The sequence below is a fragment of the Cannabis sativa genome, chromosome 5 (assembly GCF_029168945.1).
Source record: "Cannabis sativa cultivar Pink pepper isolate KNU-18-1 chromosome 5, ASM2916894v1, whole genome shotgun sequence".
Classification (NCBI taxonomy): domain Eukaryota; kingdom Viridiplantae; phylum Streptophyta; class Magnoliopsida; order Rosales; family Cannabaceae; genus Cannabis; species Cannabis sativa.
Genome location: NC_083605.1, coordinates 72,004,788 through 72,018,290, shown reverse-complemented (window position 1 = coordinate 72,018,290; position 13,503 = coordinate 72,004,788). Strand labels below are relative to the sequence as shown.

The following is a 13,503-nucleotide window of genomic DNA, read 5'->3' as shown; positions in this document are numbered from 1 at the left end:
AAATACAACGAACAAATTTAAAGTATTATTGATAAATCTTGTGAAGAATAACTTTAAAGTGATCAATTTTATTTCTGAATTCAAGGGCAGAACATGAATTCCTTACTATATAATTGGCTTCGAGCTAACAAAGATACATCAAAGGGGATGTGTTTCTACAATTGAAGAAAACACAGGGAAAAAAAAAGGTTAGATAGAAATTACTCTTCCACAAATCATCAATTAAAAACATCTTTCTCACTCTAATAAATTAATATTCTAATAATTTTTCTCTCTAATATTTTCTCATACAACCCTTTTTTTTCTTCTGAATTTCAAGCAAAGCCTAAAGTGAACAATTTTCAAACCTAATTTTGCAGCATTTGACATATTGTAATTGGTTTGTATATGGCAAATTGTCTAATTGGAATTAAACTTCAAAAAATATTGTGAGGGGCCATTTTTACATTGATGTGTTTTTATGCTAAGATACAAATATAAGTTATATATACATACAAACACACTTTAAAGAAAGAAAACATGCAATTATAGCAATTAAATATTTCTTATATGGAGCTAATTGCCAAATCAATCAAGCTACTTATAACTATATCATTGGTGAGATAAAAAGAATAACAAATTATCAAGACAACCAGCTATAGCATTACCTCCATTCCTTCCTATCAAGCTCTTAAAACACCTATACCAAGTGTGCCATCGGATCACCCCATCTTATTTTTTTTTTTTTTCCCATCAATTTGTCAATTTCTTAAAATCTACTTAGTCCCTGCAAATGGTTTATTCTTCTCAAATTCTAATTCTTGAAGATTAGCCTCAGCCTAACACTTCTGAGCCAACCCCTTTGCCCCATTCCAACTTTATCTCCTAACATGTGGACAAAATGACCATCAAAATTTTGTCTACCAATAATCTGAACAAGAACAAAGGCCATCTTTGAAATGATGAAAGCGCTTGTTGTCTCTCACTACTATCTCCCTTTCAAATGCTTTTGATATCAACTTTGCTGCATTATGACAATCTAAACAAATTCTAAGATTCTTGCATACTCTTATAGTTGACCCTTTACTTGTCTTTAATAATCCAAAAGAAATTGCCAACTTCTCACTATGCCCTCTCAATTTCTCAATCTTCTCCTCTTCTTCTAGCTCATGAAGCACGCAGCTTGTATTCGGTACATATCCGATCAAGGTTATCTTTTCCTCTAAATTTTTCCACATATCCCTAATCTCCATAGAACTCGGTAGCATATCATCGCCAGCAAAGAAGCTGTATACCTTCCCTCCGAGCTCAATCCAGCTGCGCCCAGCATCTTTCTGCAAGCCAATCTTCTTCATCCTTTGTCGCACTCTTCTCGCATCATCCCATTTCCTTGATCCAGCATACAAATTCGATACCAAGACATAGTTCTCTGCCTTTTCAGGCTCCAATTCAAGCAATCGCTGTGCAATTTTGGTTCCCATCTCCAAATTTCCATGAATTCTACAGGAGCTAAGCAACGAGCTCCAGATTCTAGCATCTGCCTCCTCGGGCATCTCACTTGTGAGCTTTAGAGCTTCTTCTATTCGGCCAGCTCTGCCTAACATGTCCACTACACAAGCATAATGCTCTAACTTCGGTTCTATTCCATACAAATCCTGCATCTCATTGAAATATTGTATGCCTTCTTTGACCATTCCAGCATGACTACAAGCCATTAAAACTCCAATAAATGTAAATCTATCAGGCTTCAACCACAATCTATACATTTCTTCAAATAGCTCCAAGGCCTTGCTTCCATGTCCATTGATTCCATATCCTGCAATTAAAACATTCCATGATGCAACATCTCTTTCACTCAAACTGTCAAAGACCATTTGAGCTTGCTCCATGCAGCCATTCTTTGCATACATATCTAAGATAGAACAACCGACAAACATGTCTTCCATGAGGTGAGCTTTTAAGGCAAAGCAATGTAGTTCTTTTCCAAGACGCAAAGCTAACAGTTGCGAACAAGCCTCAAAGGCACTCGTGACTGCAATCTCATATGGCCGAACTCCATTAGAAAGCATTTGTCGAAAAAGATGAAGAGCTTCGCCAGGTAGTTCAAGCTGAGTGTAACCAGTTAGCATAGTGTTCCAGCATACTAGATCTTTATCTTCCATCCTAGAGAACAATGCATGTGCATATAATATCTTGTTGCATTGAATGTAAATAGACATTAGAGAGATGCCAATAAATGAATCACAATCTAACCCATTACGTAGAACAAATCCATGGATTTGTTTGGCGTAATGCATAAACTTTAAATGGGCACAAGCTAAAATAAGACTACCAATGGTAAACCAGTCAGGATCCAACCCTGCATTTTTCATTTTGAAGTAAAAATCTAACGCCTGCTTTGGACTACCATTTTGTGCAAAGCCACCAATTAGTGCATTCCAAGAGCTCACAGTCTTATTCTGTATACCATAAAACATATGTTGAGCATAATCCAAACAACCACATTTGGTATAGGCTGCAATAAAAGCATTTGCTACCATTTCATCATCGTGAAACCCATGTCGGACTGAATAACCATGAATTTCCTTTAAGCTTTCCAGCTCTTTCTCCTCTAAACAAGCTGGTAACACATTCAATATCGTGATCTCATTCGGCCTCACATTCTTGTCTTCCACTTGCATTCGTTGTAATAGATCAAATGTTCCATATATATCTCCTTCCCTAGAGAAACCTCCAATCATAGAATTCCATGAAACCACATTTTTCTTATTGTTCTTATCAAACAAGATCATAGCTTCAGATAAGTATCCACATTTCGAATACATGTCCATCAAAGCATTTTTCACCATCATTTCCTCATTGAGCCCCAACTTCACTGCCAAACCATGAATCACCATCCCCATATCTACATTTCCCTCGCTAGCACACACCGGTAACAAAGTCACTATTGTAGCATCGTCCGGTAAGAAACCTTCCCCCAAAATCTCCCGTAATAAATTATAACATTCGTAAGATAATCCATTATTGGAAAATCCACGAATCATTGAATTCCAAGAAACCAAGTTCCTCTTAGGAATTTTTTCAAACACTCGAACTGCATCCTCTAAACACCCACATTTTCCGTACATACCAACCAATGCATTGCCCACAAAAACATCCATTACCAAACCCACCTTTATTGCCATCCCATGAAACACCTGCCCCAACCCCACATCAAAAATACTAGAACATGCCTTAAACATACAAGGGAATGTGAAATAATCAGGTTTAAAATCAGTCTCCGAAATCAACTCAACAAACAAGTTGATTGAATCATCAAACAGTTGATTCCTAGTGTAAGCACTAACAAGTGCATTCCACACAAACAAGTTCTTCTCCTGTAATCTATCAAAAACCAAACGAGAATCTAAAGGAGAACCACACATGGAGTACATGGTAACAAGACGGGTATTGAGAACAATGTCATTTCTAAACCTGGTTGATGCAGAAACCAGTTCATGGATTTTGCCTCCAGTTTCCATGTCTTTCCAATATCCACATGCCTGCAACAAGACCCCTATGGCCTCCCTCCGAGAGTGATACCCTGAAAAGTCTTGAGAGTCACTACTTTTATTAAGGAGATTCAGAGCCTTGGGAAGGTTCCCAGATTGGCAAAGCTTGTTTATCTCTTGAAACCAAGGTGGGTGGTGGTGAGTTGTATTGGTTTTTTGAGTGAAAGTAAAGGACACATCTTCTAATTTTGGTTTGGGGTTTGATTGAGGAGAATGATAATTGATTCTGTGAGTTAAAGGTGGCTGGTATGAGCATGACACTGGTGGTGGTGGAGCCAACAATATGGCCATTTTGAATTGTTTGTTTTGAATGGGATTAACAAAAACAAACTTGGCTTAGTTAATAACAAACACATGTTTGTCCACAAATCCCATATCCCAGTTAGATTTGTTGCAGAGATAATAAAGAACCCAGTTGTGGAATTCCTGATTATCCAAGATTTATATGAATACTACTCTGATTTTCAAAAGGAAAAAAAATGACCAGAAACTAAGAGACTCTTTATTCATTTATTTCATTAAATTTAGAAAAGAAGGGGGAGAAATAGCTTTCCTGGTCATTAGCAGCACTGCCGTTGCCTATCTTTTTCTTTTTGTTTATTGAATTTAGATTTGTGATGTTGTGTGGTTTGATTTTCTTCCAAGAGGATGAGATTTCAGTTTCTATATCTATCTATCTATAAGTCTATAAACTTAATAACTTAAAAGAGTGGTGTTTTAATAACTTACTTATTCTGTATTTTAGTCCTTTTCTATTTCTTTTAATTTATTTATTTTTATCTATTTTGTCTTTTTCCCATTTTGTTTTTTCTTGATAACCTGTCTTTTCTCAAAAACACAGATTTTACTATACCAATGAAACTGCAGTATTTCAATCAATTTAACATACGAGGTTCCTAATCATTATTAAACAAACTACTCAAAACGACAGTTCTAATCAATTGAGATACAGAATTCGAAAAACAACACCAAGATCCAAATATCCATATCTTCAGATCATAGATAATTTGTGAGCTTCTTTTTCATTTCTCAAACAATCCTAACTCTAAAATTAATAACTGATTAATGGGTTATGTGTACAATAATCACCTACCAAATCATGTATTCAAAATTAGAAACAAAACATAATTATAACGAAACAACAAATCATAGATGAAAATCTTCAAAGACACAATTTTATTAAAACCCAAAACTTTGTTCGTTTGATCACAAACTACATTCAAAGAAAAACACAAACAAATCTCAATCTTCTTCTTTTTCAATTTTATGAAATGTATTACAATATATGTTAAAAAATTAAATGTATCAAAGTTAGCATATCAATGCAGTGAGATCCAATTAATATCGTTTTGTTTTGTAAAAACTAAGAAAAAAATCAAATCTTTTCTTTTATCTTTTTTCATGATCAACAGCAATGAGAAGCAAGCTATCCTGATGAATCGCAAGAAGAATCGGAGTACCCCCAATCCCACGAGCCATGGCCATCAACATCTCCTTCGAGAGCGATTTGAACTCGTCTCGACCAATGCTGCCCTTTCCTTCCACATCGAATCTCCCAATAACCGTATCGAACAGATTATCCACCATTTCCTTCCCCACTGTTCCGATCGGCAAAGCCTTGCCGAATCCGTCGCGAAGCTCCTGCCGCGAGAGCACACCGTCGCCGTCAATGTCGAGGGCCTCGAAGCATTTCGTTACGCCATTGTCGAACGATTCCGTGTCTTGGATGAAATCGGTCAATGTGGAGTCGTTGAGAATAGCGATCCTCATTATTCTCGCCCAATTTCTTGGATTTTGGATTTTGAAAGAGATACAGACAAAATTAGGGTTGTTCAATTTATTTATGGCACAAGTTTCTTATTATCAATGTGTTTAATATTTTAATTAAGCATGCACGTGAAAATCACGTGCTGTGCTCTAATATGTAATTTTTATTTTTATTTATTTAGATTTTGTTTAATATTTTAGTTGTAAAAATGAAAAAAAAAAAATTGGAATTACTCCATATACTATTTTTTTTAACTTTTTTTTCAAATTTACGGTTTGAGTTTCTAAAGTGGTTGTAGAGCTAGTTGCAATAGAGATTTTTATACAATTTTTTGTTGCAATTTAGGTTGCAGCACTGATTGCAATAAGAGTTTCTAGGTAGAATTCCGTAAAAATGCAAAAAAAAAAAACTAACTTGAAGTGTAAAAATGAAAAAACCTTTTTTTTTTAAGAATAATTTTAATATTTTAGTTTAAACCATATTTGTTAGGTCCTTTTTTTTTGGCAATTTAGTTGTCAATTTTTTTTTTTAATTAATGTGTATTTTTATTGATTAATTTATTTTTATTACATTGATTTTGTGCATTTAATTACTCTTTTCTTCTAAGAAAAGATTACTTCTCAGCTGGTCTCTTTTTGGTTTAGAAAACTTCTTGTAAGAGAAGGAATTCTCTTATGGAAAGTTGTCTAATTTTAGGAAATTTCCTTTTTCTAATGGATGATTTCAGTTTTGCCTTTATTAGAAGAAATCAAATAAACTTTATTTGGCAGGTATGAAGTCCAAATTCGTGATCTTGGTTCAATTTAGAAAGTTTCCTTTCTGATCCTGATCTGCTGCTGTGAAACCCGATTCTGATACTACAAATCAGGAATTTTTTTAAGAAAGTTTTGTACAGGGAAATCATTTTTGTGGTTGTCTCTAGGGTTGCTATATTCTATAAATAGGACCTAGAGAGCAACCAAACGATTTTATCTTTTCTAGTCTCATATTTTCATATCTTTCTTTGTGAGAAGAGTATTTCATTTGTAAAAACCTAGAGTGTTCAACTAGGTTTTGGTTTTCTTATTATGATCTCATACTATTCTTAGAATAAGTTGAAGAGAAGCTTTGAACAAGCGTGGGTCTTTGGGAGAAGACTTGTCCAAGTTTCATTTCGGGAGGAAGTGAGCATATATCTTCGGGAGAAGATTTGTTTAAGCCTTACTTCAGGAGGAAGTAAGCACACATCAATAGTTGAAGGGAGTTCACTACTTGGTGTGTTTCAGAGATCATATTAGCAAGGTGGATTACAAAGGGTTGCGACAAATCACTAGAGGAAGTCTAAATTTGTTTAAGTCAATTGCTTTTGTAAACTTTGATACATTACTAATTGATTTCATTCTCTGGGCGTGGCCCCGTGGACTAGTAGTGTTTGAAAGAACACTGATACCACGTACAAATCTCTTATGTCAAGTGATTTAATTTTCTGTAATTATTTTTATATTCTGCTGTTTTGGCTAGTTTCTGCAAAACTGGTTTCTGCGATAGCAGAATTACATTCTGCTGGTGCAGACGTTTACAGTTTTATATTTATTATATTTCTGTAATATTTATTAATATTTGCAAAAACTCGATTTTTCAATATTAACAGTAAATTTAACGAATAATAGACAAATTAATTATTAGATGTTATTGAATAAGAGATGACTCTGTGCTTCGCTATGTCAGTCTATTGGTCTTGTTGACATTAGCTCGCCCTTATCGAGAATGATTTGTGTTTGCTTATCTTTGAGCATTATAATAAACTTTGTCCTTGATTTTATCTCTTGAAAGAAATTTTAACTTTCTCTAAAAAAAAAGAATAAGACATTAAAAAACCGTGTTTTTGCAAATATCAGTTGTATATAAGAAAATATAAAAACTGTAAGTGTTTGCAGTAGCAGAAAGTGATTCTGCTACAGCAAAACAGAACAGGCAGAATATAAAATATTTTTGAAAAATAAATAACTTGACACAAGAGATTTATACGTGGTATCAGTGTTCTCACGAACATTCCTAGTCCACGGGGCCACGCCCAGAGAATGAAATCAATTAATAAAGTATCAAAATTACAAAGACAATTGACTTAGACAAGTTTAGACTCCCTCTAAAGTATTGCCGCAATCATTTGTAATCCACTTTATGAGTCTGACTTCTTGAAACACCTTCAAGCCCGAACTCCCTTCGTCTTTGAAGTGTGAGTGCTTACTTCCTCGCGAAGTAAGGCTTCAACAAGTCTTCTCCCGAAGACCAAGTGCTTACTTCCTCCCGAAGTAAGGCTTTATCAAGTCTTCTCCCGAAGCCCAATCTCTTGTTCAATCAAGTAGTTCTTCACAACCTCTAGGACAGAGTAAGAACAGAAATAAACAACTATAACCTAGATGAACAACTAGGCTTTCACAAAACAAAGAAACACTCTCTTCTCTCAAAAGATAAATGCAAAAAATGAATAATGGAAGAGGTGATCCGAATGGATGCTCTCTAGGCTCTATTTATAGAACATAGAAACCAAAGAGACAACCACAAGTTCGAATCTACAGCTGTACAAAAACTTTCCTAAGAAAACACGATCTGCTACAGAGGCTGACGCAGCAGATCACATCAGAATCGGTAAACTTGCTAAAATTGGGTCCGATCTTCTATCAATGCTTGATTCCTGCCAAAAACAGATTAGATATTCTGATTGTATTAAGATACAATCGAAATCAATAAGGAAAAGGCAATAATCAAAGTTTCCCTAAAAAAGACAACTTTCCAAAAGAGAATTTCTTCTCTTTTAAGAAGTTTTCAACAAAGGAAAATTCAGCTGAAAGTGCAACTTTCCTAACAAGAAAAAGAGCAACTACAATCCGAATTTATAAGGCAAGAAATCGAAAATGAATGCACAACAATCTTACCATAAAAGGAAAAAATTATTTTGTCAACTAACTTGCCAAAAAAGGACTTTACAATCTCCCCCTTTGGCACTTTAGATGAACAAAATAATTTTTAACATAAAGTACCTGCAAGGCAAAGTTAGCAAGAGCAAAAGAAACTACTCCCCCTGAGTGACACACTCGAAATTGTAAAACAACATGCTAACTTTTAATCCAAATAAGTTCACAAGTACTAAACACAACTCCTACTGGAAAAAAAGTCCAGAATTGATAAAAACAAATTGAATGCTCAATAAAATGCACATTAATTAAAAAATATTTTGACAACTAAATTGCCAAAAAAGGACCTAACAGACATAACCCCATTTCTAAAAAAAAAAAGAATAAGACATGACTATTTTATTAAGAATAATTAGTAATTTTGTCTCCTGAACTTTTACATTTGCAAAAAAATTGGTCATTTTATTAGATTTCATCTCATTATGCGCATAAATGAATATGTAGTATTTCGAGAATCGATCCACCACCACCAAGATAGACCGAAACCCCTTTACTTCTAGAAATCCCACATTGAAATCCATGCTTATTCACTGCCATGGTTTCTCAGGGATTGGAAGAGGTTGAAGCAACCATGCTTCTTGCCTTCTTTCTGTCTTATCTTGTTGACATACAAGACATGTCTTCACATACACCTCTATGTCTTGCTCCATTTTCGGCCAATAGTAAGACTTCGACAGTAAAGCTAGCATCCTAGCCACACCCGGGTGACCAACCCACTTAGGATTGTGGGTTTCTTTAAGCAATTCCCTTCTTAAAGTGCCTCTGTTTGGTACAAATAATCTGCCACCCTTGGCATAGAGAAGTCCATCTTCTTCCCGGTACCGCACCAATTCTCCATTTCTTGCTTGACGTGTATTTGTAAATTAGTAATTTTGCCCTCTAAATTTTGACAACTATCAAATCGTACCATCTCAAAATAAAAATGAGAAAGATTCAATATTTCTTTCTAGTAAACTTAAAAAATTAATTTAGATCGTAAAAAAAATAATTTTGAATGATTAAGAAAATTAAAAAAAATAAAATTTTAAAACTTATTTACTTATTATTTAAAAAATTATTTAGATATAAAAAAATATATTAAAAATTTAATTTTTGTAAAAACTAAATTTTATAGGAACCTGTTTGAGTCTTTTTTTTTTCTTTAAAAATCTAGATTTGTTTAAGTAGACTTATCCAAGCAACTATAGATGGTGCTTCATTGGTGAAGACCTTAGTGTCATATTTGGTGTGATATTTATTGTTGAATGATTGAAGTTATTACATTAAAAGTAGTAAATCCTACACCAAATTAATAATAAATGTAGATCAAAATGTTACCATTGTTAAAGATTGATCTAACAATAAAAGATTACATACTATATACACGAAGAGTGTTTAGGAGATTCTCTTTGACACTCACTCTATAAATTAGTAACAAATGTTATCTTTTGATATTAGTGTATTACAACTGCCTAAACAATAAAATTATCCTACTAAAGTTGCGAGTTCGTGGTGGTGATGGTTTGAAGAAAGAAACAGAGAGAAAGATAGGAGAGTGAGAGAGAGAGAGAGTGCGTGAAGAAAGGGAAAAAAGGTGAAAAAAAAAACATTGTTTTTTATTTAATGATTTTTTTTAATTTTTAGTTAATTTATTTTTATTTATTTTAAATATTTATTTACGTGAGTCAGTAATATCATGTTTTGTGTCCATGTGGACAACATTCTACGTACACGTGGACATCCAACTTAGCAGATAATTGCCAAAAATGAATGGAAATGGGTAAATGCTAACAGAACACGAGTTTTGGAGTTTTTGCCGTCAAAATTTGAGTTTTGATGATTAATTCTTAGCAAAATAAAAGTATTGAGAGTTACATTCAACTCTAAGTTAAAAATTAGTAGGATAATTTTATTGTAATGATATAGTTATAATAAGTACAAAAAAATTAATCTCAAAAGATTACATTTGTCACTAAATTATAGAAAGAGTGCAAAAGAGATTACAAAAGAGAATCTATTTAGCACTCATCTATATACATTTACATGCCTAGTTGGAAAGATATATAAATTTTTACACTCAATCATATTTTTATGTAGTACTTTTTAAGAGAAATAAAATTTATTAGATAATGTTTGGTTCACCGTAATGGTAATCGTTCGTAATGGTAATGAATATGTGCATTATATTATTTGCTTTTTTCTTTTAACTTTTGTAATCCATTACAATATAATGGTTATTACATTGAGTATTGTAAAAATGATTACATATCATAACTAATGTAATCCACATTACAATTACACTCCATTATAAAGAAAGAAAAAAATATTTTAATAAATATATAGTTAAAAAAAAAAGACAAAGGTCTACATTATTTTTTTTTTTTGAATATTTTATAATTATAAAATAAAAGCAATAAGGTTATTTTGGTTAATATAAATTTTATTTCATTATATTCTCATACCAAACCAAACACAATAATTATGATTACAATGTTCATTCTAACTACAAACCAAACATTTTAATCAATTCCTATTACCATTTATATTCTATTACATTACCATTATTATTATTATTACTATTCTATTACACCAAACTAAATATCAATAAACTTTGGAAGGGTAAATAGTCATGAAAATCAATACAAATAAGTCATTTTTATATGGGGAGTCTCCTTAAAAAATTATAAATCCACCTTAATATTAATAAAAAAAAACTTAAATTTATTTTAAACATTTACTTCTAATTTTTTTTTTTCACATTATTTTGTATATTGCATATCAACAAAATATCTTAATTTCAATAATTATTTTAATTTTGTTTTCATATATTTTTCTATTAAATAATATATATTTTCTGTTTTTATTTTATATCTGTGTTTCTTTAGAATGTGAGAAGGAAAAAAAAAGTTAGTATAAATTAAAAATATATATTTTATACCAAATAAAAATAATAATAATATATGGTGCCTTTACAAAATTTCTCTTTTACAATAATAAGATATGAAATAGGAAGATAGTAAGAAAAACCAAGTGAATTAATTTCATATATATAGTAAATTTATCATATTTTTAACAACATTTTAGATAATTGAGGTCTAAGATACATATATAGTAAAGTTATGTACATAGATCTTGTGAAGAATCACTTAAAAGTGAAAGTGAATTCAAGGGCACAACATGAATTCCTTGCTATGAAATTGGCTTCAAGCCAATAAAGATACATCAAAGAAGGTGGGTTTTTACAATTGAACAAAACATTGGGAAAAAAAAAAAGGTCAGATAGAGACATGAGAATTTAATCTTCAACAAATCATCAATCAAAAACATCTTTCTCTGATATTCTAATATTTCTTTGGGCAATTTACACTAATGTATACATTATATAATTTTATTACAATATATGTGCAAAATAATTTATTTTCATATAATCATACATTTTATCTATTATGAAGAAAATTATTTTCAATTTATTATACAATATATAAATGGTAGTATTTGATTATTTGATTTATTATCACTCATTATTATAGTTATTGAATGATGATATATTAGTAATTATTTTATATTTTTATATAATTTTAAAAACCAACCATTATTACAAATATTGAAAGTTTGTATTTAGATTAAATCACTATTTAATTCTTCTCTATAAAACAATTATTCAAATACATACTATATCCAAATACAATATACTTAAATTTTAAACATTTATGTTTATAAAAATTATAAAAAGAAGATTAGTTTTTTTATTTATTTATTTACAAGTGTTTTCTTTTGATTTGTATTTTTTTTTTATTATTATTATTTGTGTTATAAATGTATGTAATTTTTTTTGTTTATATTTTGTTGATATATTATCACATTTTTATTTATTGTAAAATATATGATTCTTAATATTGATTTTTTCCATAAATAGTTTTGTGTTCATTAGGTAAATTATATGCATATATACTTATCTACAATTTATATTTTATTTTTTCTAATTAAATAATGTTTGAAGTTTATAAAGTTATGTTTGTTTATTTATTTTTTGATGTAAGAATTGTTTTTTAATAGATAAATTCGTTCACTAACTCATTAGAAAATAATCAACATATAGAAACAATAGAAAAAAAATATATATTTATTTTAGTATAGTATAGATATTAGCTATGTCTATTTTTATGTTTACAATTATAATAAACATACCAATAATATAAAATATTTTGTATGTATATATGTGTTTATTTTATTTTATATTAATTTAATAAACAAAATAATAATATTCACATAGGTTTATTATATCACTCTATGTGTGTCATGTTTATTTTTTAGTAATTTTTTAGAAAATAAATAATATACATAAAAAAATTTGTTATCATTTTTTTTGTGTCCTGTTTATTTTTTCTAATTAAATAATATTTGGAGTTTATAAAGTTATGTTTGTTTATTTATTTTTTGATGTAAGAATTGTATTTCAATAGAAAATTCGTTCACTAACTCATTAGAAAATAATGAATATATAGAAAGAAAGAAAATATATTTATATTTTAGTATATAGTATAAATTAGCTATGTCTATTTTTATATTTACAATTATAATAAACATACTGATAATATAAAATATTTTGTATATATATGTTTATTTTTTTTTTCTATTTATTAAACATACTAATTTAATAAACAAAATAATAATATTCACATATGTTTATTATATTACTCTATGTGTGCCGTGTTTATTTTAGTAATTTTAAACATTGATTTATATTTATATACATTAATGTTTATAATTTTTATATTGTATTTTATTGAAAAAAAACTTATTAAATTATAATAATTCATACTAAAATAGATAATAAATATTTATTCTTTAATAAAATAAATATTTAATTTGTTTATTTTTATAAAACTATTTATTATTATTTAATTAATTTTACGGAATTATTTATTTTGAATTTTAATAAACATATTTTATTATTAATAATTTTTAAAATATTAATATAATAAACATAAGGATAATATATTATAAAATAATATTACAAACATTAATTACATTAATCTATTTATGGTAATTAGTTTAATATTTATATTATTTAATGATTAAAATGTATGGTTTTATGTAATAAGTTTTCAAAATGTATACATTTTTCAAATAATTTTTTTTTGCACATTTTTTGTAATTATTTTGTTTTTGTTGTACATTTATGAAAAAAGCCCTATTTCTTTTCTCTAATACTTTCTTTATACAACCCTTCTTTTAAAGTGAACAACCTTCAAACCTTTTTGCAGCACTT

General features: G+C 29.8%; 2 protein-coding genes across 2 annotated transcripts; both read right to left on the bottom strand.

Annotated features, from left to right (window-relative positions):
* Window positions 1-388: 388 nt before the first annotated feature.
* Window positions 389-4,393, bottom strand: LOC115716744 (pentatricopeptide repeat-containing protein At1g18485). The gene has a single exon (XM_030645640.2). The coding sequence runs from the start codon at window positions 3,819-3,821 to the stop codon at window positions 900-902; it is 2,922 nt and encodes a 973-aa protein (XP_030501500.2). The 5' UTR covers window positions 3,822-4,393; the 3' UTR covers window positions 389-899.
* A 286-nt stretch (window positions 4,394-4,679) lies between these two features.
* Window positions 4,680-5,421, bottom strand: LOC115716745 (calmodulin-like protein 2). Its single transcript, XM_030645641.2, has one exon. The coding sequence runs from the start codon at window positions 5,298-5,300 to the stop codon at window positions 4,920-4,922; it is 381 nt and encodes a 126-aa protein (XP_030501501.2). The 5' UTR covers window positions 5,301-5,421; the 3' UTR covers window positions 4,680-4,919.
* Between the last annotated feature and the right edge of the window lie 8,082 nt (window positions 5,422-13,503).

What these genes read in the sequence shown, in the direction of transcription:
- LOC115716744 (XM_030645640.2), bottom strand. Translation starts at nt 3,821, where the DNA reads ATGGCCATATTGTTGGCTCCACCACCACCAGTGTCATGCTCATACCAG.
- LOC115716745 (XM_030645641.2), bottom strand. Translation starts at nt 5,300, where the DNA reads ATGAGGATCGCTATTCTCAACGACTCCACATTGACCGATTTCATCCAA.